The sequence below is a fragment of the Dreissena polymorpha genome, chromosome 14 (assembly GCF_020536995.1).
Source record: "Dreissena polymorpha isolate Duluth1 chromosome 14, UMN_Dpol_1.0, whole genome shotgun sequence".
Classification (NCBI taxonomy): Eukaryota; Metazoa; Mollusca; class Bivalvia; order Myida; family Dreissenidae; genus Dreissena; species Dreissena polymorpha.
In genome coordinates this window covers 153,002-180,088 of record NC_068368.1, presented here as the reverse complement: position 1 = coordinate 180,088, position 27,087 = coordinate 153,002, and the positions used below count along the sequence as shown (strand labels likewise).

General features: G+C 36.7%; 1 protein-coding gene across 1 annotated transcript in view; it reads right to left on the bottom strand.

Annotated features, from left to right (window-relative positions):
* LOC127858476 (uncharacterized) overlaps positions 1-27,087 on the bottom strand; it is a 230,935-nt gene that overhangs the window by 162,408 nt on the left and 41,440 nt on the right. The window contains exons 5-13 of the mRNA XM_052395664.1: positions 16,196-16,406; positions 15,449-15,671; positions 14,097-14,224; positions 13,037-13,218; positions 12,523-12,633; positions 11,648-11,878; positions 11,206-11,366; positions 9,112-9,303; positions 8,633-8,802 (exon numbers count right to left, since the gene is read on the bottom strand). Of these exons, the coding sequence (XP_052251624.1) occupies positions 8,633-8,802; positions 9,112-9,303; positions 11,206-11,366; positions 11,648-11,878; positions 12,523-12,633; positions 13,037-13,218; positions 14,097-14,224; positions 15,449-15,671; positions 16,196-16,406 (1,609 nt within the window). The remainder of the gene's footprint in view (positions 1-8,632; positions 8,803-9,111; positions 9,304-11,205; positions 11,367-11,647; positions 11,879-12,522; positions 12,634-13,036; positions 13,219-14,096; positions 14,225-15,448; positions 15,672-16,195; positions 16,407-27,087) is intronic.

Genomic DNA, 27,087 nt, shown 5'->3' with positions numbered 1-27,087 from the left:
TGTGCTTCAAATTTCCGATCAGATCGGTGATAAAGATGGCATTGCTATCAAGATATGTGATATAATTGGCATTTCTGTTCAGATGTTTGATGACATTAATATTGCTACTCGTATTGTTGATGACGTTGGTATTGCTGTTCGTATGTTTGATGACGTAGATATTGCTGTTCGGATGTTTGATGGCATTAATATTGCAGTTCGTATGTTTGATGACGTTACTATTGCTGTCAGTTTATTTGATGAGGATGATATTGTTGCTCAGTTTTTTGCTGACGTTGATATAGCTGTTCGTATGTTTGATGACGTTTGTATTGATGTTCGTATGTTTGATGACGTTTATATTGCTGTTAGTATTTTTGATGAGGATGATATTGTTGTTTTGATGTTTGATGAGGTTAGTGTGATACTTATTTTTTGTTTTATGACATTTATCTGCACAAAAATATTCGGTATAATATAAGAAATAGAAAACCTCACTTTAGGCCCAATTACATAATAATGACCAGCAATATAAAGAAGTGAAACTCCAGCTGCTGGAGCAGTATTGAATTTTCATTAAAAACAATTAGTTGGTCCTTTATTTAAGGCAAGTGACCGATTGCCCAAACAGTACAAAACAGCACAATACAGCACAATACAAACCAACATAAACACAAAATATGAATAAAACTGGGGTCACCGCCTTGGAACGGTCAATGCAAAGCATTGGGGGTTTAAACCTGGTTATAGAGCGCTCAACCTCACACTTGGCCCAGCAATATTCATAATACATTTAAGTGTAAATAAAATTTAACGTCATAGCATTGTAACTCAAATTAAACAATAATAAAAGGGAATTAAAACGCATTCAATTTAATTACTATTTAATTACTCAATTGCATTGAAGATACAAGAGTAACAGAATTACAACTTTTTGACGAACGATCAAATAAAACTATTAACAATTGTCAACTACATTCCTTCTTTATAGAAAAGATTTGAGAATATAGAATCATATAGTTAATATCTCAGATAATCATCGCGCAAATACAGGAAGAAGCAGCAATAATGGGTGTAAAAAATCCATATTACATAGCTTGAAGGCTGGCTGGTCACTATTCTGCCATAGGGCCCTCTGTGAGGTTTTCTATTTCTTATTTAAACTGCGGAATTCATTAAGTTTTTGATTGTTGTAACACATTATTTCCCTTATTATCTTAACATGTTAGAAAACCTTAAAGTGCCCTTATTCATCAACCGATTTTTATAGACTTACACTTATAAATAATGTTAAAATACCTTTATTTTGTATAGCTTAGTAAAAGTGTTGCCTAGCATGGTATTGAACACCTATATTTACAACATGTTTTGCTTAATTGTGTGAATCACATAAACATTATTTTCAATATGTATTTTCAAAGTAGTATTTTTATGGTTCTACGTCTATTCTGTATTCCTAAGTATTAGAATGGGTTGGTGAATACGAGCACAGAAGATGTGGATTTCATTACATATTTTCATATCATGAACTATTTAAATTGAAGTAAAACAATATTCCCCTTAACAATCGTGTTTGTATGTACACAGTTTTGAATTAACTATTTTATTGTGGTATTGCCATTTATTAATGTGTGTATACGGTTTTTAACAAGTGATCAATATGATTGAACATGATTTGAGGACTTTGGGCTAAATAAACTGGAATAATTACGGCATAACATGATTTCCCAAAACAAAATTTAATGTATTTGTGTGTGTATATGAGGACTTTCTATAAAGTAAACTGTTTTATTGTGGTACAACATAGTTTTATTAAATTACTCAAATGTCTGTTTGTAGATGTGCAGTGCAGTGTGGCTTTTATTAAATGATCATTATAGATCGACATGATTCTTTAGTCAACGAATCACTTTTAAATAAAATCTCTTCCTAAACAAATTGGTCGATTTTATTACGTGTAATATAAATATTACTTGGGTGACCTTCAAAAGTTGTTCAAATCATTCCGAACCAATTAAAATATAGGCCATAGAGCTAAAAAGATTGTTTAAAAGGAACATTAAACATATTGTCCCCTTTGAAACCGCTTGATGCAGAGGCCTGGTTTTAATTACGTAACATACTTAAGTGGGCATCTACAAAGTTGTTTTCAAATCATGGTCCTGTCTTTTGCCCTTATGATAATTTGTTTATCTTGTATTTGGACAGTGCTCTGTGAAAAAAGGGTTTAATGCATATGCGTAGACTGTCGTCCCAGATTAGCCTGTGCAGTCCGCAAAGGCTAATAAGGGATGTCACTTTCCGCTTAAACTGGATTTTTGCTAAGAAGAGACTTTCTTGAAACGAAAAATATCATGAAAGCAAAAAGTGTCGTCCCTGATTAGCATGTGCGGTCTGCACAGACTAATCTGTGAAGACACTTTACGCACATGCATTAAACCCCCTTTTGACGGCGCACGGCCCATTTATATCCTATAAACTTGCAAAATATTTCACCCTGAAAACGAATTACCCAGAGGATTGATATTTGTTATGTAACATTGTATAATAGTCCTCTGCCGAGTTGTTTTCATTTCAAATGCCGTGATTTACAACTCACCAGAGCGATAAGTGTTACAGGTCGATAATTGAATCATTTATAAATAAAATGTATAAATGCTTGAAATGATTTTGTTTTACTTTACATCACCTAATATATACAGTTCAGGTTCGTCCGTCACGCTCATCGTATTCGTTGATGTACGTAGGCGTAGGTAGACATATATAGTATTAGGTAAACTAACATCTATATTTATTTTCACCTGTACACCTGTCCACTCTCCTTTGTTAAGCTAATTCCCCTCTAGCGCTGATCAATCGTATGTATATAACATCAATCGTTGATGATATGCCTTGTTGATGTTGTATACGTACGATGAACGGCATTCTTTATATCCATATATATATAGTATTTAACTATATATTTGCGGTTTGTTGTATTTTACCTGCCATCAGACCAGCATAAAAGAACCAAGTACTGTAACATTAGGTTTGTCATTCGTCTTGTGCATTGGGTGTGGATTCGTTGAAATGAAAGGACAGAGCGATTAGCTTTGTCATCCGTCTTGTATATTGGGTGTTGATCCGTTGAAATAAAAGGACTTGTCCACATGCTAAAACGTGGCTCTTTACTGTTGGAATCCAAATGATGACATCTGTATCACTAAGTTGAGCGCTTAAATATTTACTCAAGTGCAACTCTTAAGTTATAGTCATTAACAAAACTATCTTAAAAACTAATGGATAACCTGGCGTGTGAGTTCTACCTTTACATACAGTATGATTATATGAAATACATTACAAAGTTTTGAAACCATTAATGCAATCTCTACAAACACTCGTTTCGTCAATAAATAGTAGTATCATGATCTCTTGTGTTATCCTTGTTGCGTCTTTGTATTGGTTTTGTTATAGTAGCAAGAAAACATGTAATGAGGCTATAAATAGATCAGGGGAAATAAAACTACTGCTGATCAACAGGTATACGTGGTGCAGGATCAACGGGGTTCACATAGGGTTTACACACGGGATGAAAAGAATGTAAACACTTTATTTTTGAAAATATATTAGGTTATTGAAATACTTTCGAAAATTCGTTAGTGCAGTTTATGTCAATATCTTAAGAATGAAGCATGAACCATTGAATACGTCTGATATCGGTTGAATAAAGTAATTGTGATGTATTTCACGTGCCATAAGAAAACATAAAATATTGTCTTTTATGCACCAATTGAAATTCTTAAGAATGATTTTTAAAGGGACTGCTACCAGATTGACGAAAAAAATAAAAATTCTAAAATACCGTATTTTTTTACAATTGTTAGTTTATATTGATTAAAATATCACGACTGATATATTACATTACTTGAAAGTGTTGTTTAGTTTTAATATTTTCAGTTTGTTCGGTAATAAAATTGTACTAGGAATGTGTACCAGGTAACTACCAGTTAACTATATATAACGCAAGTAGATTGATCATCATCGCAACGTGGTAAACCCAGAAATTCAAATTGTGCAAGCATAGTGAATTGTTTATATTATATATATAATGATCAATCTACTGCGTTGTTTGTAGTGTGTATATCGTTATGTCACCTATTTTCGCGATGTACTTTCGATTTCACATCGCGAGATGTTATTATCGAAAGCAGTAATTACTATAGTATAAATGCAATCGAGCTAAAATAAATAGTTAAAACTAAACAGAAACTATACTTTAAACAACGACCAACCAATGAAAAAAAGAATCCCGCAACCAACTTCTACTGAATTATCGCTAAAACCGATTATAAAAAGCAATTTAATATCAAACGCACATTAGTGTTCTATACCGATGTAAAGTACAGTGTCCGGTTACTAGGGTTACAAGTAATTAATTAACAATGCAGAGCTAGTAAACAGCGCTGTCTTTATGACTACCAAATTCCTGAGTAAAATGTCTTGATCGCAGATTTATATTTTGCTTATTTTCATCAATTATCTTATGGCATATTTTTATTTTAATGTGGTTTTAAAAACATATGTTTTGTAAAGGAAATGTCCACCATGAAATTAAATTCGTCGCGTTTTACGTATACGATATCCCAACGACATATTCATAAAATGGTGATTGCAAATATTTTATATATAATATAAACTAGATCTCATAATACAATTTTGTTATATTTTCTATATTTTCATTAAGTCTAAAAAGGAGCTTGTTGTTTGTTTTTTCTAAGATATCGCTTTAACAACCGTATTATTCTAAACAGTGAAAACACACCTCGACAATTGCTTGTAGACAAACTCTCAATACATGTGAATGGGTTGTGTTTATTTAAAAATGCGATTTAAAAGCGATAACTTAATTTTAAAATAATGAATTGCGTCTAAGGTTATGTAATTGCGAATAACCTAAGTGCCTTCGGCGCTTTGATTGTTCCTCTATATGTTATTTGTTTATAATTCTACATATTCCATGCTATAACAGCCCGTGTATATGTTTTTTGTAGCTGCTTATCCTGTTTTGACATTTCTGAATATCCAATGAAATATGGAGAAAATTCCCCGTCGGTTCTCAGAATAAATGAGTGGATCTTAGAAGATGCGTTTAGTGCTATGATTAATTTTATATTTTTTTTACACATCTAGAAGAGGATGAGTAGAAAGTCTCCTAATTATGACATGCTCCGTAACTATAGACTTAACTGTACTTTCCTTTGAATACATGCATATGAACCTGTGCTAAAATTTTAAAGGAACACTTTTTGTTTACATTATCGAGTAATTATGTTTGTCAATAAAATTCAAGTATTTTTTATACTTCTATATTTAGAACAGCTTGTAAATTACATGCAATAGTGTTGTAACTTAATTTGAGAGAAGATCGATCGATATTCTAGACATTTCTATATAATTTTAAAACGACAAGAATATTTCGGAAGGAATCATATAATGGCATTTGTTAAACTTATTTTGTACTATGAATTTAAGTCCTTTTGGCGTTGTAATGACGTCTTACGAGAGTCTTTGCTTGAATTTCGATTGTCTTAACGAATGTTTATAGTGGTGTCAAACTACTACATGGGTTTATAATTCTTCACTCGGTCCATGGGTAGAGAGTGCAACATCTGACATCGGATGTGGTTGTGGTTCTTGAGCAGCACGTTCTTATTGCACGAGACGCACGGAACTACGGTGACGAACACTTTCCCGCCGGGAACCGGCGGTTCGTCTGGGTTGATCTGCGAATTTATAGATATACTACGCTTTACACATTTGTAGATCATCCGCATCCACATAATGCATGTGCGTTAAGTGTCGTCCCAGATTAGCCTGTGCAGTCCGCACAAGCTAATCGGGGACAAAATTGTCCGCTGTTATAATAGTTTTCGTTAATTTGCATATTTGCACTCATCTTAGTATTTCCAGCAAGTATCGTCTAGTTTAATGGTTGTTGCGCGAACTTGTATTGACGCATACGACGTGATGACGTGGATCAAACCAAACAGTGTATGAATTAGCCACATGTAACGAGTTTCAAAACTGTATATGCCAACTTATGAGAAATTTAAGAAGTTGTCATAGATTTTGATGACATTTTCAGGCTATTGTTAGTCATGGTACGTCAAAATATATCGCACGTCATGACTTAAAATTTACACCGTAATGAAGAATAATGTAGTATTGTTAAAAGCATTTACCGAACAATAATTTTTAAACAACTATTGTATGATTTTTCGCAAAACTAATTTGCATTGGATTTATGGAACGAAAGTGAGTATTTCAATAATAATACCCAGAAGTCTCTATGGTTCTTCATGACAGGAAGTCGATCCAGCTCCTCATCCGTCCCTCCATACTTGTAGTGAAACTCTCGAATACGGTTCTCCAGGGTGTTAGGCGTCACGCTTCGACGGTCAAACTGTAACCAATCAAATACAATAGTGTTAAGCCGCTTGTGACACAGTATGAATAACAAGACTAATTGCATATTATTGTGATTGTCTAAAAAGCTGTGTTTTGCCAGTCACGACAACATACGCTTCTACGGTAAACTACCTACCGTAGAATGGTATGTTGACCTGGCTAAACACTCCAGGATGTATCAGGTAAACTACCTACCGTAGAATGGTATGTTGACCTGGCTAAACACTCCAGGATGTATCAGGTAAACTACATACCGTAGAATGGTATGTTGACCTGACTAAACACTCCAGTATGTATCATTTACAGGTATTGAAGGAACGTTTTTTGGTAATTTCTTTTGGCCGTTTAAATAAACCAATTATTGAATAAGTTGCATACTTGTTCTTGAAGTGTTATTTGCAAAGAAATTACTGCAATGAGAAGTGGTTGAATATTAATATCGGTCACAGTTTGCCAATATATAATCGCGCCTTATCACCTTCAGCGCAGTAATATACACATGTACGTGTAAATAGTTCCGAGTGTAGCTCAATCTCATCACTGGCGACATTTATAAATACATCACGATGGTTAATTCGAACATTATGGTTGCTTTATCTTAAGAAATGTTTTTATTTTTCACTGTACAAGTTTATCCATAAAATATGCATACAACATTTCAATTATGTTTAAATTTCCCGTTATTGAGGAAAATAAATCAGCTATTAACTATATATCATCCAAATCTGGAAGGTTTTACAAGTGAGCGCATTGGTTAAGCACTGCGATGATTTGGGTTCCTAACCTGTAGTGTTTTATATGTATTGGTACTGGCGGCGCTTTTATACGTGGTTGGCCTCGTTAGAGCGCCTTTATACGTGGTTGGTCTCTTAAAAGCGCTTTTATTCGTGGTTGGTCTTGTTGGGTGTAAGGTCGTCCGACTTCTGCAGCCAGTTTTGAAGGTCGCCGGACGTGTGCTGGTGTACGCTGGATCGAACTTCTCGAAAAACTCATCTTCTTCGTCTATTACGTCACGAATCAGTGTCGTCATATCCGGTTCTGACATACCATCGTCCAGCAACTTAACGGTTTCAAATAAGACGAAGTGAAAAATGGATCAATCATCCAACAAATATGTTATCAAAACACGGCTGCAAGCCTCTTTTGGTATCGAAAAAAGCTTCAAGAGGTACAATTGTTCTAGTATAAACTTTTCAAAATAAACTGACATCGTAAATAACTAGATTCTTGTTATATTCCCTAGCATTTCGTTTATACTTCTCAGCTTTAAGTAACATTGAAACTCCTTAAAAAGGCAACGATTTTGTTTTTCAATGTTTTAACAAAAATCAAGAGTGTTCATTTACATTTAAAAACTAAATCTTTAAAGTGAATATATATTACACTCATAGAACATACCGAGGTGTAATCCCGGTTCCTCGTGCTCAACAGCACGCGCGGGTCTCGCCGATCCATCATTTTGGCGAAGTTACGCACAAGGCGGTTACCATAGCGACGGTATCTAAGAACGTTATATTCCTCGTCCAACACGCGTTCTGCTTGGTTGGACACGTCGACGTCATTGCTGACTGGCGTCACGGAAAACTAAACGTATTTTGTCACGTTAGCATACTTGCATTTTATTGGTATAAAATACGAAATGGTGATAACAATAGTACAAGTAGTAGTTGTATTAGTATTACTAGTAGCAGTAGTAGCAGCAAAAGTAGTAGCTTATTTTTTAGTATTCGTCATTTAAAATGATATGTTTAGCAATTATTGCAATTAATACCATAAGGCATGTAAGTCATTTGTTTCGCTAGAATCGCCAACAAATATGGAAGGAAGGTCAGCTAAACTTGGAAAAACATTTTCACCATTTTCCACGATATCCAATTTATTGAGAATACTCCGTTTTTGTAGAAAACTTCCAAATCCCAAGTTTACATTTTTCTTAAATTTAGTTTAGCCAATTTTACTTGAAGGGAATAGTAGCGGGTGTAGCAAATGACCGTAAACTTTACATTACTTTGTGATTTTTTCTAAATTAATAGAAAACTCTGGAATAAAAGTTAAGGATTTTCGCAATAATTAGGATCTGTCGGATTTGTATTAACAAACAACATTTTATTAAGCCTCAACAATGGTATCCACATGTAGAGTTTTGATAACTGGATGCTACACTGGTATTCACATCAAGTTGAAGCATCTTTCTTCAACTACTCACCCTCATTATCATGTCCTCGAGTTCCTTCTGACTGGACACGAAGGTTCCCTCCATGCGCAGTTTCACCATCAGCTCGCTCATAGGGTCGCGCAGCTGGTGCAGACTCAGCGGCTTCCGGCCGTTCTTCACCGATGCCAGGCAGCCTCGCCTCACGTACTTTGGAGCCGGCGCTTGAAGAAGAGATCGAGTTCTGACTGAGAAACTGATGTAAGTCGTCAGCATTGATATTATAGATATACTAGTAGCGCATTCAAATAATAAGAAATACAAATCCATTTAAGAAAGGGCCGTAACATCTTCCCGCGTTTGAGCTAATTCGCTAAACCATATGGAACGATGCACTGTATAAGTGGAAGACAGACTCTCCAGATTGTTCAATCGTTTACATTTGTATTTCAAATTGCTTTTTTGCCAACCAGATAATATATTATTTATTTATCAAATGCAAATGCAAAACTTCCGGCGCCCAGCTTTAGTACCCCCAAACTCCTGCGTCCTCTCCCGAATGCTCTTCCTCAGCGCCGCCCGCTCCTTCATCAGCTCTTTGTACATGAGCGCCCGGGGATCGCTGTGTGGCGCTAGGGCCGCCTTGTCCTGCTTAAAGTACTCGAGCAGCTCTAACATGACCGACTCCCGCTGCCGCTGCCGCTCCACGTTCAGCGTAACACTCACTGGGAGGTAAGCGATTTAAGTTAAACAACAACAAGCAAAAATTTACGACACTCAATTTTCGATGCATTTTTTTTTCAAAAAAAAACACCTAAGTATTCGTCCGAAATTAAATTTGCGAGAATATACGGAAACATGGTATATTTGAACGCTTTCGGATCCCGAAATAATATCACGCCATCTACAAAATACTCTTCTCACATTGGCTGTTTGACGTCACATGCTGACCCCATATATTCTATATGGTGTCAGTAAAGTATATGGGGCAGTAGAAACATTCAAAATGGCCGCCCGGAATCGTCGATTCAACAGTAACAGCGCATTTGGATTTTCTACTGCTTATCGATATGAGACTGTATAAAATAACTGGCTGCTCAAATATGTTTAGTACTCTGTGAGCAGCCAAAAAGTTATTGTTGAAGGTGAATCCTCTTCTACATGCACAGTAGACTCAGGAGTGCCGCAGGGTACAGTGCTCGGTCCTCTACTATTTTTGTGCCAAATCAACGACCTACCAAAAAGTGAAACATCACAAGTAAGACTCTTCGCCGACGATTGTCTTTTGTATCGACCAATAAACTCTTTTGAAGATCATATCAACTTACAAAAGGACTTACATTCACTTGAAAAATGGTAAAAAAACTGGGGAATGAGGTTTAACGAAACAAAGAGTTATCTCATGTCAATGCATAGACAACGTGTACCATCAACATTTAACTATTCTCTGAACAACCATTTCTTAAATAAAAATTGAAGATAATCCATATCTAGGAGTCCAGATCAGTGAAAACTTAAAGTGGTCAACACATGTTAATAAAGTCTGTAACAGAGCAAGCAGTATTCTTGGATTCATGAGGAGAAACTTAAGACACAGCAACAAAAACTTCAAAGAGCAGGCATACATATCACTAGTACGTTCAATTTTGGACTGTGCAAGCATTGTGTGGGATCCATATCTTCAAAAAGACATTGACAAACTGGAAGGAGTACAACGGCGTGAAGCACGTTTTGTCTGTAACAACTACAAAAGCAAGAGCAGCGTAACAGAAATGCTCAAAGAACTGAAATGGCAACCATTGAAGGACCGACGTAGAGACCAACGATTGGTTTTCTTCCACAAGATCATCTACGACCTGGTGGCCGTTCCCGCTGACAATCTCCTAGAAGTCAACAAACGCCCACAACGTAACCATAATTCTAAATCCATCAAACTGGCAACAAGTAACACTGACATTTATAAATACTCTTTTATTCCGCGTACTATTATGGACTGGAACTCTTTACCAGACAGTGTAGTGACTTGTACTAAAAGTGACCAATTCAAAAGTGTTCTAATTAAATCGTGCTACTAACATTTTAACATCAAAGGGCACACACCACACCCTCGATAAGTTTTGCTCATAAGTGAGCTAGTTTCGAGTACCATACAGATACAGATACAGACAATGACCTACAAAAGGACTTTCCGCGCTTTTCCTTTAGTTGGGTTCGTTATCAAAAATGAGTTTGAAGAGCAGAAACTTGAGATGCAGAATGACAGCACAATTTTCAGTGAAACTTACAAATAAAAATTTAACTAGTGAAGATATTCATATGACATGCATGGATTAGCGAAATATGTGTACTCAACTTTCATGGAGAGTTATTTTAAGCCATAAACATTCAGTGTTCAACATAGATAATTTAAGTCAATGTGTGTTTCCGAGTGGACCGTTTTCATGTCAACTTCGGTCTCGCCCCAATATGGTTTTCCACAGAACCGTATATCCCGTATCGGGTCATTAACTAACCCTGTAACTATTATTATCGGATATTATACCACGCTAGTATAGGACCTGGGCATTTGATAGACATATACATTCCACTGGATAAGTTTGCTGGAAGTTATTGAAAAATGCATGAACCTGCTTCCGCCTTCTCTTTCGCCTCTTTCTCGGCAAGTGTGTAAAGCGTCTTGAAGAGCGGAACCTTGCCACTGATTTTGGAGTCGAGGCGGTGCTGCATCTTCATCAGCACGTATGCCCATATCACGTGAGCCGCGTGTGGGTAGCGCTTGATAACCCTCCTGTAAATTAAACGGGAGACGGAGGTTAAATACTTGAAATATTACCTTCTAATTAAGTCATTATTATCATAATCATCAAAATAATCATCAACATCATCATCATCATCATCATCATCACCATCATCATCGTCAGCATCAGCATTATCAGTATCACCACCAGCACCACCAATACCACCAACACCACTAACACCACCAACAAGAGCAAAATAACCAAGAAGAAATAAGGGTATGTCCACCAAAATCACGTTCTCATTGGCGATATGGACAATCCCGACTCGTACCGGAAAGACCTCAGGTTCAGCGTGTACACGTCACAATCGTGCAAGCACCGCATACTGGCCATATGCGTGCGCAGATTTAGCATGATTTCCGTTATGCCGAGAACCTCGCGTCTCTGGATGGCGCAAATGCTCACTTCCTGTTTCTTAGTGGCACCATTTTCTCGCGCCGTCCGTCTCGAAACCTCCCCTCCAAACTCGTACTGCCGCTGATAGAACCGCCGGCGGGAATCTCTGGGAAAATAAATAATTGATCTGAAGAATACAGAGGTTATTTGTTGGTTTTGGTAGATAGATTTTTATTAATCATATTTTCAACGTTTACAAACGTTCTAATATGGATCAAATGCTCGTGTTTTGATGGAATACGAACGTTATGCCGACAAGTTAACTAAATGCTTATATTGTATAAATGTATGTACATAACAATTGTATTACTAATCTGCTCCACTGCGGTGAGTGAGTATTTGTTTTCTAGATCGCCCATTTTCATCACGTGCTTTTTACTGAACAATGTCTTACTATTCTTGGTGTTTCTGAAACTACTTTCACAATAATAGGCTTCGTGAATGGTTTATTGCAGCATAAAACACTGTTTATTTTCTTCTTGGTATGTAGTAAACAAGACGTGCGTCGTGGTAGAATACATTACAGCAAGATTATGATATACTACGTACAACGTGGTATAATGAAATTATGCCGTGATCGATATATTGGAAAACAAAGTGATGTAAAATAGATATAGGAATTCATGACTGATATGTTTGTTTCTATTTTACTGCTAAGCATAAGCACAGCATTGATCAATTCCAAATGTTAAGACCACAAGACACGATACAAATACACCACACCCGCACGCAATTAAGTGATGTCTTTACCTTAGCCAATCGCACTCATTGTAGTAAACGTCCCCAAGCGCCTCGAAGGGCCAGTAGGTCGGGTACTGGAGGCGGTGGCGGCTCGGCTCCACGATCATCTCCGCACTTCCGCTGGATATTGGAGCAGAAGGTCGTTAACGGTCCGTACGTTTGTATGATAAATGGTCATTTGACATTGTGCGATATGCACTTTGAGATGGACATGTATTGGTAGATACGTGGATAAGCAAAGCAAAATACACACCACATACGTACATAATTATGAAATAAATGAGTGAAATTTTAAAAAGTGTGTGAACGAATGTATTTACTTACTTAAAAAATGTATATGACCGCGTCATGCGAAAATGGGTTTTATGTCATATGCTGCAGCGCTTTGCTAGCCGCTCATGAGACCGCTAAACCTTGCGCGACCTTTTGACGGACATGTAAGCCCCTGGAGCTACGCTGGCCGCATATGGCATAAAACCCATTTTCGCATGACACGGCTTTAATAATAAACGCTTAAATTAACCTGACTATGAAAGCCAGTCTATTGATGGCATCGCCCTGCTTGACGATAAAGTTCCCCGCAAGATGGCGCTCAATCTTCAGTCCGATCTGCAGCATACCACGTGTGTGTAAAGGGAGACCACTGAAGAACGGATGCATGTCAACGAAGTTTATCATTGTTGTCGTCTCTTTCTCCTGATGCGACTGGGTGAGGAAAGATACATTTATTATCTTTGTTATTTTGACTATTCGAGAATACGAAGTGGGAAATAGAACACAATCAGTGAGATGAATCATTTTGTCACATACTATGTTGAATACGTTTAGGCCATAAACTACTGAAAACGCAAAACAAACTTAAGTGTTCGCTGTCAGTGTGAACACGCGCTATAGCGTCAAAGCAAATGGAGACAAATAATATTTTCATGAGCTCGTACGCGTCGTGGCTGTTTCCGTCCAGAAGATGATGCAAAATGAAAAACGTGCAAGTGACATTTAAATCACATTGCATATAAAATGTACATTACTTGTGCGATCAATGCTTTATCTTTTTTCTCTAAAATATTCGTAATTATTTGTGCGGTGCCCGAATTATTCAACATTGTACCACAAAATAGGTATTGTTTATAAGAATGCAACATTTGAAGAATGATCTAAGCATCGTCCGAAAAAAAAATCAGAAGTGATACACATTTCAATTCGATCTTTCTGACATTAGCAGATTATACTGATAAAATGTTGTTAAGACCCAAACATTAAAGTGTCTTGTTCTGAGAAAACTGGGCTTAATGCTTGTGCGTAAAGTGCCGTCCCAGATTAGCCTGTGCAGTCCGCACAGGCTAATCAGGGACGACACTTTTCGCTTTTATGGCATTTTTAGTTTCAAGGAAGTCTCTCCTTACCGAAAATCAAGTTTAGGCGGAAAGTATCGTCCCTGATTAGGCTGTGCGGACTGCACAGGCTAATCTGGGACGACACTTTACGCACATGTATTATGCCGAGTTTTATCAGAACAAGACACATTTAAGAGTAACTTTAATTTTCCGGATAATATTTGGCATAGCATATGGTATAGTGGTTACTTTGACAAACTCGTTGAACGTGTGTTCATTGATCAACATGACGTCGGTGGCCTCGTCGGCTATGACGGACGCGCTGAACACGTTGTCTTCGTCCAACAGCGTCTCTTCGTCGAAATATTTTCCTTTCTCTGAAGTAACAGCTTATGTTTAATTGTGAACCGTCTAATTAAAGATAAAATGACATATTAATAGAAAGAGAATGTTTCTTTGTTTTAGACGTATTGTCGTGAAATTATTTTTTCAGTCACGTGACCGCGGATGTCTGCTTGATCCGCGATACAAAACACGCGAAAGATATTTCAATGCGTCCGAGAATTCGCTCTACGTGCATTTATTTATAGTATTTGGTCTATTTTTTAACGATAAAAGGGGATTGAAAGATACTTCACTTTTTAATTAGTGTTGTTTTATTATTAGACGACGAAGACAAAGGTGTACACAATTTTTTTTGTTCTGTTATTATTAGAAAACAACGACGTATGTACACACCGTTGTTGGATAATGCATTTTAAAAGAAAATGTGACTCCTTTGGTTAATATTATCAGCTTGTGCGAGAACTAGATCTGCATGCGGAAGAATTCAAGAATTACTGTGCAATAATATATGAGCCGTGCTCTGTGAAAAGGGGGTTTAATGAATGTGCGCACAGTGTGGTCCCTGATTAGCCTGTGTAGTCCGCACAGGCTAATCAAGGATGACACTTTCCGCGTTTATGATATATGTCGCTTAAAAAAAGCCTCGTCTTTACAAAAATCTAGTTCTGGCGAATAGGTTGTCCCTGATTAACCTGTGCGGACTGCACATTATAATCTGGAACGTCACCTTGCGCGCATGCATTAAACCCTCTTTTCACAGAGCACGGCCCATATTTGTTTGTTATTTTCGTATTTATCATGTTAATTTTCAGAGTTTCAAGTCGAAAATATGCTTCACCGCGGCTTATTGTTGCGTCTTTGGTTCAGCGTTCAGTGCCAATAACGTGACAAAAACGCTATTTGAGGGAAGTTTACGCGCGCGAAAGACGTTCTCGTTTAGGCGTCGGTCACATAGAAGAATACAGTTTCAACGCGGGCGAGTTAATTCAACGTACATGCATCTCAAAACATTCATTTATGTTCGCTTGCACATGGACTACCCGCTAAAAGTGAGAAAATGAGCACTTTCAACAGCGCTTGAGCGAATGAAAATGTGTGATATTCATTTGAATAACCCAAACAATAGCCATATATCTTACGGCTTGAAGCGGGGACCTCATTACATGTATTAACTGCTTGAAATAATAGTGTGAAAAAAGCTACATTACAAAAATATAATAGATGTTTTGAACCTGTCGATATAGGTAATCGCCTACCATAGTTCAAAACAAACTTTCCCAGACGAGATCTCGCGTTTTTCTTCTGGGAGCTTTTGGATTGGCGCGATTTTGGAGTAGCCGTCTGCAGACGACTTAACACTTCCGGCGTGGCTTCCTGTGAACGTTCTTGGGTTTCTGTTTGGCCATCGCGGGCGACTTTGTCGACATCAGGTGGCAGCTTAGGCGTGCTGTTCGATGGGGATGAATGAACTCCTTTCGTCTGTGGAATTATTTTGACGTCATCTACCGTATCATTTCCTATCATGATGTCAGATTCAGCGTCACTCGCATCATTTTCTGGTTGTTCGGGCACCGGTTCGTAGGCCTAATTAAGAGTTAAGTTATAAGAAGTAAGTAATATTTTGTTTATCTAATCAAACTGGTACTATGTAAGTTTTAATGCAATTACCTTTTTAACCTTCAATTTACTAGTGCGAAGAGCTACCACATACTATTATTCCTCAGAATGTACGTAAACAAAATGTTGCATAAGTAAGTATGTTTATGCGGTTTAATGCGATCCAGACGCTGTTTACGCACTTTAAGAACACTCGAATCCAAATGGTTGTGCATTGTAAACTAATAGGAACATCTCAACAGCGTATCCTGGGAGTAACCAATAATTGGTGCGTAAAAACAAGATACATGTATTACATACGCCGCATGCGTGGTAATCGAACCCAGAACTTCATGAACGCTAAGCGAATCTCTATTCATTACTACACCGCGGCCTTAATTGATTACCTCCGACATGCGGGACGGCGCCGTGCGTCGCGATGTACCGGAAGCAGCCGACTTCGGCTTCAGACTTTCTTTCTCGCCCAGGGTCGCTGCAATCAAGACATTCTCGATGGAACTTCCGGTACTCTGGCGACGTTTACCCTGCGCGATGAATGGGTTGACATATATGGAGGCGGATCCGCGTAACAGGATGAAAAACCGTAACGGCTCCGAGCTGGCAACGGAACCAAGAAACGAATATTTTACTTGTAACCGGGTAATGCATTTATAACAGCGCTGGACTACACACCCGAGGATCGCGAGGCTTGATTATAGGCCACATACATTATGTGGTCATTGATCATGATATTATTTCTTAGGCCATTATCCCACTACCTCTGATTCGTGAAGGGATGTTGTCAGTCACTCTTCTATTTCTTGCAAACTATCCCAAGAAAAGTGTGAATAAGTAAATTGATCGCCGTGATTGGGAAAAGTGTTGTAACAAAGCAAACTTATGAGGTTGGCCCGCCATCATTAATTTGATAGTGACGAGGCTGTTTGGCATAAGTTACGCACAATGGCTTTGTCTTACCAAAGGTTGTTACTTCATATTGAGAAAACATGTATGACGAATATGTTATTACACTTAAAGACGGCGAATGATATCATTGGAGTTCATAGCAATACTGACATGAATACATTACAACTATTGCACTCTGGATCAGCAGACGATTTATTACGGAGGATTCCGGAGAATTCCGGAGATAGTCGATTTATCACGATTATAACTATTGGTGAGAAGCAGATGCACGTATAAAAATGTATTGGAATTAAAATTTGTTATGACATATTAAGACAGATATAAGACGTACGCCCGCATTATTTCTTGTGTGAACCAGGTACCATTGTAATATTAAAGAATGATATTCTTTATTGCAATCTGTAGGTATATTTATTTATTAAATGTTAAAAACCATTTGTTCAGCTTATTATAGCACAAAAACTAATCTTTTCATTTATGGGGTATTCTACAATGTGCAAAATAAAAGGCACGTCATCATCTTAAATTTGACGAGCTATGCGCGTATGGGAACCTATTATCAGTATTTAATTATCCCCCCCCCCACTGAGTATTTGAGAAGATTATTAAGAAATTAAAGCGGGTCAGACCGCCCATTTATGTAAATAATTAAAATATCATATTCATTATACCATTGTTACGAAAATTTGAACTGTGAGAATACATCGTCTCCATGTATGTTAAACGATTTATCACGCGATATTATCCATGTTTTCAATTCATGATATTCTAAGTGTAGATGGTTTAACAAAGGCTCCATGCGCTAGTAAATACGAAAGCACACGTTCGACTTATAACTGGTGAGCACATATTTTTATAAACATTTTTTTTTATTAACGGTCTCAATGATGATGTAAAGCTGTCACTTTAATAAATGTGGTGTTCCAAAGTTAAAGAAAGGTTTGCGAAACTGTATCAAAACGGATGTTAATGTTAATGTTGAGCGACTGCTTTTTTCGCTCATATTTGACCTGACATTGCTTATATACACTATAAATACCTTCGCCTTTCCTTTCAGTTGTCCGTGTAGTTATGTCAATTGCGTAAATGGGTATACAAATATATGGATATTGGAAATTACAATAATTAATGTTTAATATTAAACGTCTGGTTATCAAACTACAAAAAACGTGTATTATTTATTTATAACATTTCTTCTGTGCGTTTTTCATTTAAATTATTTTTTGCAGTCAACTTTAAAATGAGTTAAAACCCTAAATTTAATGAATTTACAAGATACTTGACGTTTAAAGGGATCTTTTCACGCTTTGGTAAATTGACAAAATTGAAAAAAGTTGTTTCAGATTCGCAAATTTTCGTTTTAGCTATGATATTTGTGAGGAAACAGCATACATGCCATACGTCCCGGATTGTCCGGGACAGTCCCGGAAATGAAGAACTTGTCCCGCTGTCCCGGAAATCTGTCAAATGTCCCGGAATTTACAAAAGCCATATATACATGTACCTTATCTTAGGCTTAACTGCACCTCGAATCTGTGTATATCTGCAGCGTCTCCATGACAATGCCTACCCGAATAGGCAGACTACGCTATGTGTCAAAATCGATCAATTAACAGGGGTCCTGTTATAATATCGATTGTCTCACGTTCGCGGTCAAACCGAAAAGGCGTCATTGTTTAATGTGGTTGTTAACTTTAATCTACTACGTCATTATTTCCCGCTGCGTAAGGGCAAAGGATAGTTGTTCACACATCTGAAGTCCAACATCGCTGAGATAAAAATTAAAAGCAGTTTATGTTCGCACGTTTAACCGACAAAGAAGTTGAGTAAAAAAGTAAGCATATAAAAACGTCATCCTCACTAGGTTTATTATTGTCTTGATCTAAACCCCCAGTAAACATAACGTTAAAAATAATAAGTGAATTTGAATTGCGTTCGCCATGTCAAAACGCCCAGCAGTTCGTCCACTTGTCCCAGCAGCAAAAAAGAAAAACGCGTATGTAAAGGCATACCAACAACTACGCGTTAGGCCAAAAAAAAAAAAATAGTCTTGGTTCAGGGAACCCGACCGACCCTATTTTTTGCCCCCGACCCTAACGATTTTTTTGGTCCATGGAAAAAAATCTGATGAAGAAAATGCTAAAATCTCGTAAAATTTCATTGAAAACAGCCACCAATTAAACCTGGATTGGTTTTCTATATTTTCTCTTTGTTTCAATGAAAGTGTTCGCAATTTGAACAGTGAACAATAACCGGTCTGCACGTGTATACGAGACATCGCTTGACCTTATTGTTATTGAAGTGCGCATGCTAGCTGGCCAATCAACATTGAGCTCGCTTACACATGAAATGACGTTGTTAAATGAAATGTAAAAATGGGTGGAGCTATGGAGTAATATTCGGTCATACATGCGCAGTTAATATTGTCGTCTGCAAACAAAATAGCGGCCGGTCGCAAATGTCGTATTATTATAGATTAAAAATGAAAAGAAGCGTGACAATATTTTAATTATTTCCAAGCTGTCTATATTGATCTGAATTTAAAAGTGATAATTAAATAATTAGTTCTATGTCGATGATGTTACAACTTTCTGCCAATTTCCGATCGAAATGAAAAGATGATAATTAATTAATTTGTTTGTTTACAGGTACCTTGGATCATTCTTTACTACTAAATTATGCTGGACGAAAACCAAGGATACGTTATCAATGCAAGCGAAAAAGGCAGCGGACTCAATATTTCGTTACCAAACATATTTTGGCAGCTTCCAACACCACGAAGCTTTTAAATTATTCGATGCAATTGTCAAACCAATATTGCTATACTCGGCGGAATTATGGGGACATCAAATGTGTGATAAAATAGAAAGCGTACAAATCAATTTTTGCAAACGGTTAGCATGTTTGAATCAAAACGTAACAAACAGCTTTGCATTAGCAGAATGTGGACGCCTCCCACTTAACGTTGACTATATGTTCAAGTGAGTCAAATACTGGGTGACTCTGACACAGATGGCTACTACCAGATACCCTAAGCAGTGCTACTTAATGTTACGGCGCTTGGACGACGTTGGTCGAGTAACGTGGGCAACGCATATAAAGCATTTACTTTTTATGTTCGGGTTTGGCCACACATGGATTAGTAATGAACTTGGAAACAGTGTTACTTTCTTAAACATATGCCATACCAGGCTAGTTGACTGTGCGAAGCAAACCCTTTTAGGGGATATAAATTCTCGTGCAAAAGGTTTACACTATAAACTGTTTAAAAGCTTAATTGAGCCAGAGCGCTACTTATCTACACCATTGTCATATCGTTTAAAACACTGTCTGTCGAATTTTCGTTGTTCTGGCCACCAACTTATGATAGAAAAGGGTCGTCATGTCGGTATTGACAGGGAATATAGATTCTGTCCATTGTGTCTACATAGAAATGTGTATAGTATCGAAAATGAGTTTCACTTTTTATTAGTCTGCCCTGTTTATAATCATATAAGAGACCAATGTTTTATGAATAACTGGTTGGAATGTACTATATCAAAACATTTATTTGTGTTAATTATGTCTGACACTAGGCAACAAGCTATTTTTGCATTGGGCAGATATCTTGACGTTGCATATAAGTTACGGGAGAGTTTACTTTAACTGAAGGCAAACTCGCATATAGTGTATATTTTGTGCGATACTGCTCCATTCGTAAATGTGCTACTTAAAAATTTGATAACACCTGTCTTCGATAGTATTTCAAATACATTTAACTAACGCTTACGTGATTGACTATATATCTATAAGCATTATAATTTTTTTTTGTTTTTACTTAACACGTCTTACCATTATTGTTGTTAATATTACATACCATGTCACTACTTATGATTACTGCATGTATGTTTGTATTTTGGGCCGGAGGCCTTTCAGTACAAATAAACCTATTGTCATTTGTCATTGTTTTACTCGCACACTATGCTAACTGACAGCAGCGTATTTTAATCAAATAAAAATGTGAAAAACACATGCGGTTTAATTTTAATTAACATTTCAAATTTTTAACACATAGGAAGAGTCCTTCATCTACACTACTATAAAAATGGAAGTAACCACTTTGTCTCTAAAGTCGCTAACATGGCGTCTTTAACCTTAAAGCGTTGTTGGACGAAAAAGAGTCATAACAAAAAAAAAATAATTAAAACACAAAACACTAGAACATTCAAAGAGTCATGGAAACTTGACAACAATTGGCTTCGCTTTGATAATGAATCAAAATCAATGTACTGTGACGCCCTTAGCCTGTACAAACCAATAGCAACATTCAAATTTATGTACACTGCTCACTTCCTGTGCGATGCGCTCAAACCCATTGCCATTTTATCAAAAAATGTACCAGAAGAAAGACTTGTGCTATTCTGAGGTTACCATCCTTTTGACAGCCACTATTCAGACTCTTGAGCACCTGTCGGAGACTAGGTCAGGTCTCATGATGAAAAAAATTCTGAAGGTCACACCCCAAACACCAGAGACTCATAAAGATGGCTTGTTCACTTTTGAATATGAAGGTCACACTATCACAGACAGACAAAGAAAATATGGTTGGCTAAAAGAAATTTTGGGCCAGCGCTAGCCCTGAAGAAGTGCATAAAGACTATGTTAGCGTTTCCGATCGCCAAAATCGCCAAAGGCGATTGAATCTTTTAGCTGGCGATTAAAGTTTAAAATGTTAATGAAAATGGCGATTGCAAAAAACCCTGATATTTCTCTATAAGTATATAATATTCCCTACTTTTAAAGAGAACTCGGTACCGATTTCCACATATAATCGCCATAAAAGCTCCAGGTGGTAATAGATAGTCCATTGATAAGAGATAACCGGATGCCCGTATCGTATATTCAAGCCACATAACACAGTCATGTATGCTGACAGATGCATCACTGGAAATTTTCGGGTAACTTTCCATTCGCCAAACTGTGATATTTAACGTCCAATCGGTTACGAGAATGTTTATGGAGTTATATAGCGATTATTATTTTTGATTGACGTCTGTCACATAGTAAGCGTTTATCGCAGGTTTATTAACAATGAATCACAGTTGTAGCATTAATACGTGGTATAAAACCGGTAAATAAAGCAGTACATTAAAGGCGGTTTCGGGCATCATCATCACACCTATTTACCGTACTGTAAACAATCATTAATTATGAGAAGTTAATTTCAATTGGTGAGCAGTGTAAAATTACTTACGGCGAGTAAGTTGTGAAAAACAAAACCCGTTAATAATTTGATGCGGTAACAAATTAAATCCAGTGCATGTATATTTTATCGTGTCTATTTGTAGAACTGATTTACACCGTTTTTCTATAGCCACGTGATTATAACTTAACTATGCATTATTAAAACCGGTATGCCATGTAAAACCCGTGTTATAAGAAATAGCGCGAAATTATTGCTGTCGTCTGCAATGACAAGTTCTACGCATGCAAAGCAAGACCCACCCAATCAAAGACCGGGGCATATCTGAAAGTTCTAACATTGTATACTGTTTATGCCAGTGCATGAAAATAAATATAAATGAAAAATAAAAAAACATGAAATTATTTGATTTCAGGTAACAAATGATTTATTTAAATGTGACTTCATTGATAATTTAATACAGTCATTGTTGATACCTATAGATTCATGATAATAATTATGTCGTTCATTGAGCAGATAAGGTTATAATGTGGGTCGTTATCGTAGTGCTGAAATTTGGCTACTAATTTTTTTTCCTTAGCGCCAACCTAGATAAAGAGCTAGGAATATTGAATAATATACAACGACTAAATACCACATGTGCAATATTAATCATTTGGTCAGTGTTTAAACAATCATGGGTGCATTAACTGACCCTTTTTCACCCTGAAATCAGTCGACTGGTAAAAAAAAAAAAAAAAAAAAAAAAAAGAAAAAACCTACCTACCCTCCTACATTTTTCTGGCCATGTTCCCTGAACCAAGACTTTTTTTTTTTTTGGCCTTACACACCGGTCTTAATAACAATAACGCAGTGACGTCACCATCTATGTTTAGAACGCTTACACTGAAAACACGTGGCTTGTATCTAGTAACGGAAGTAGTAATGTTTTATTTGACGTTAATAGATCAAGTGTACTTGGGATAGGCTTTCGAACTTTTGCAATTAACAATGCGAAACAAAAAAAACTACCAAAAATGCATATGTCTATAAATATCGCTACATTTTATACATGTCCCGGAAAATCGGCAAAAGTCCCGGACAATTTAACTCAATGTCCCGGAATTGGTCTGAAAAATTATGGCATGTATGGGAAACAGTAATACTGAACATTTACCATGCTCTAATATAGCCATTATATGCATCTTTTGACGATTATAAAACCTAAAAATTATAAAGCGTTGCAACGCGAAACGATTGAATAATTTGGAGAGTTCTGTTTTTGTCGTTAAATTTTGTATAACTTCGAAGATTGCTTATATAAGGTGTAAAATACGTCATGTATGTGTACTCGGCGGAATAGCTCAGTAGGCTAAAGCGTTTTTACTTCAGGACTCTGGCAGGACTCACTGGTTCGAAACCTGCTCCGGGCAATGTTCTTTTCCTTTTTTAAATTTTGTTCTTGATTTTTTACTGGAGCTTTTACGATCTAATGTTTACATTTATCAATATAAAGCATTTAATGAATAAGTTAAAAAATGCCAAAATCTGTGAAAAGGCCCCTTTAAACCACTGCAGTAATAGCAGAGCGAGAGCAGTACATTTGTTTTCAATAATACTTAGGCTTTCGATGCAATCGAGTTGAAATACATATGTTCAACCCAACTTGCAAGGAATTGTAAAACATTAATTTAAATAAAGGACAAAGTTTGATGCGGAAATAGTACGAACCCCGCCCTGCGTCTCCCTTGTTGCAACATGAGCTCATCCTTATCCAGAGAAAGAGCCGAAGAGTTCCGTATAACCGCCTTTACTGCAGCTGAAGTTGGCAAATAATATAACAAATAAGCTTATACGACTGTAAATTGACAGGTTGACCAACAAACCGACAGTGATGCACAGACAGACATAGGGATGCACAGACAGACATAGGGATGCACAGATAGACAGACAGAGAGACAGACAGAAAGACAGACAGACAGACAGACAGACAGACAGACAGACAGACAGACAGACAGACAGACAGACAGACAGACAGACAGACAGACAGACAGACAGGACAGACAGACAGACAGGACAGACAGACAGACAGACAGACAGACAGACAGACAGACAGACAGACAGACAGACAGACAGACAGACAGACGACAGACAGACAGACAGACAGACAGACAGACAGACAGGACAGACAGACAGACAGACAGACAGACAGACAGACAGACAGACAGACAGCAGACAGACAGACAGACAGACAGACAGACAGACAGACAGACAGACAGACAGACAGACAGCCAGACAGACAGACAGAACAGACAGACAGACAGACAGACCAGGACAGGCAGGCAGGCAGGCAGGCAGGCGGCAGGCAGGCAGGCAGGCAGGCAGACAGACAGACAGACAGACAGACAGACACACTGCTTAAAACATCGATTGTCATACCAGTTGCGCAACGATGCATTAACTTGTCCGATCAATTTTTTCTTACGAACATGCTTCTTTAAATATGTTGCTCAGTTTATATACGCATTTTACATAAGTAGGGAATTTACGTATATCTTGTCATGTTATTTTCACATTTTTCTGCAACTGTTTTTTAACTGTTTTCCTTCGCTCTTTAGTATATGTCTTTTATATTATGTGACATAATTCAGTACTAAGTACTTAGCATAGATTCGTTTTAAATGCCTCTTGCTTTAATACCTAATTATACAAAACTATTAAAAATGATTTTTTAGGAAGTATAAAGACTACATTGCTTACGAGTGTCCAGATTCTGCAGCAGACCTACACGACGTCGCAACCACGTGACGAAGGTGCCAATATCAACGGCATCACTTGCCACGTGCTCCTGTCTCAGTAAATCGAGAAAATCACGAAGTTTCTTAGACATAACCGATGTCTAATAGTCAACGGTGATCAAAATACAAGTTACCTCAATATTTAAGTATTCAGTTTCCTTTAGTCTCCGGGTATGACAATTTTGTAAAAGTTTTTTTCTCTCTTATTAGTGCACACTTACATTTTGCCGCACAGTAAAATGAAAAAGCTGAATATTTTAAGTTATTTTAAGAAAAGCTATATAACATAAAAATTGTTGTTGAATTGAATGAGACAAACATTCCTTTGTTGCGATATAGGAAGGCGAAATCCAACTTATTTAGTAATTATAACTACTGATTTCCCATTCTTTGGCGTGGCTTTGCATTTGTGAGGCATAATTGCCCAATATACTTCTCAAAACATAATTAGCAATAATTATGTTTTCCCGATACTTCATTTGTTTTTGTTGGTTTTGCTGTCGTGATTATAGCGTTTCTTCTAGATTTACCAAACTGAGCAGCGCTTACATTTATTCATATTGAAACGGTTAAAACAGTAAAAGGATAATTGAACATTGATTGGACATTGATTGTCGTAGATTTGAACAAAACAAACACTGATTAGTTTAAATTATTATTCGACAAAAGTCATCTTTCTTATTTATAAAGTTTTGGCAAGGTGTTCTGATTTGCGCCTTTGGTGTAATGTGTAATTGATGTATGCCTTAACGCACCATTTTCAAATTTTCAGAACGCGTCTCTACCTTCCGAAATATTTTTCTCATCCGTATGTCTATGTAAACAAAGTCACTATTTGGAAGTTTTACCACTTTAACTATCTTTTTTAATGTTAAAAAAGTATTTTATGCATAACACTAAACTCAAGTGCTTAATGAGACCAATATGACTACTGTAAAAAGGGTATCAAATTCCATTGTTGTTTTAATGGACCCCATTAATTATCAATTACTGAATTTTTACAACGGTGGTGTGATTTTATAACAAACTGAAAACTGGCATACAGCCAAATACTTCATAATTCGTTTTGTATGATAACAAAAAGATTGTCTGAAGATTCACCTGAACAAGCTATTGATGAAGAGAAAAGAATGGTTATACATGAAAGCATGTATTTGTGAGGTATAAGTAGACACTCGAATAACGCAATTCTTTCTTTTGACGTAAATGATACATGAATAACGCAATTCTTTCTTTTGACGTAAATGATACATGAATAACGCAATTCTTTCTTTGTCGTAAATTGTACATGAATAACGCAATTCTTTCTTTTGACGTAAATTGTGCATGAATAACGCAATTATTTCTTTTGACGTAAATGGTATATGAACTAATTACGTATAATTATGTCTGTTTGATAACCAGTTGTATCAAAACGACAGTTGTCTTTTTGTTTATCGTAAGATATAAATCCAAATGATTATGCAAAGATTATTAAGTATTATTTGTATGTATATACATTAGTCTTATGTATCTTTCTTGTGTCTCCATTGCTTCACACAAAATTATTCTCATACGCACGTACAGACGTTGATGCTTGCGTTCGCATAAATAAATAAATTAATAATATATCATATAATACAAAAATACATATTATACATATGCATATGGTTTGATATAAAATCAGCAATTTGCAAAAATAAAGAAATCATTGAATCCTGTCATTAGACACACTTTTATTTAGATTGTTACAGTGTACATCATTCAAATGTAGAATAATTCACATACATAAAGTCACTTATCAATTGATATACTACTTAAAAGTAAAGAAATAAATGCATCACATCAACAATCGTACGAGAAAACGATAAACAAAAAGTGTAGCATTCACAGTTATACCAGTTTTCACGAACGTGTAAACATGTGTGCCGTGCTCTGTGAAAAAGGGGTTTAATTCATGTGCTTAAAGTGTCGTCACATATTAGCCTGTGCAGTTCGCATAGGCTTATTAGGGACAACACTTTCCGCCTTTACTGGATTTTTGCTAAGAAAAGACTTTCTTGAAATGAAAATACCATAAAAGCGGTAAGTGTCGTCCCTGATTAGCCTGTGCGGACTGCACAGGCTAATATATGACGACACTTTAAGCACATGAATTAAACCCCTTTTTCAATACCTATTGTTACATCATTAGTGTAAATATTTCGGCCAAACAAAGTGAAATTACTCATCAATAAATACTAATTTAAAACAAAGACACGTTTGTTGGTCGGGGTATTCTGACCAGCCTATATATGTAAACTGACGGTGACCACGAGATTAGCACATTAAGTCATCCGTGATTGTGTCGCGCATGTAAAACAATGTATTGTGACGTGCCGTTTTAATGCATTCGTTGTACATTGCATACTGACCGCTTTCCACTCAGATAGAC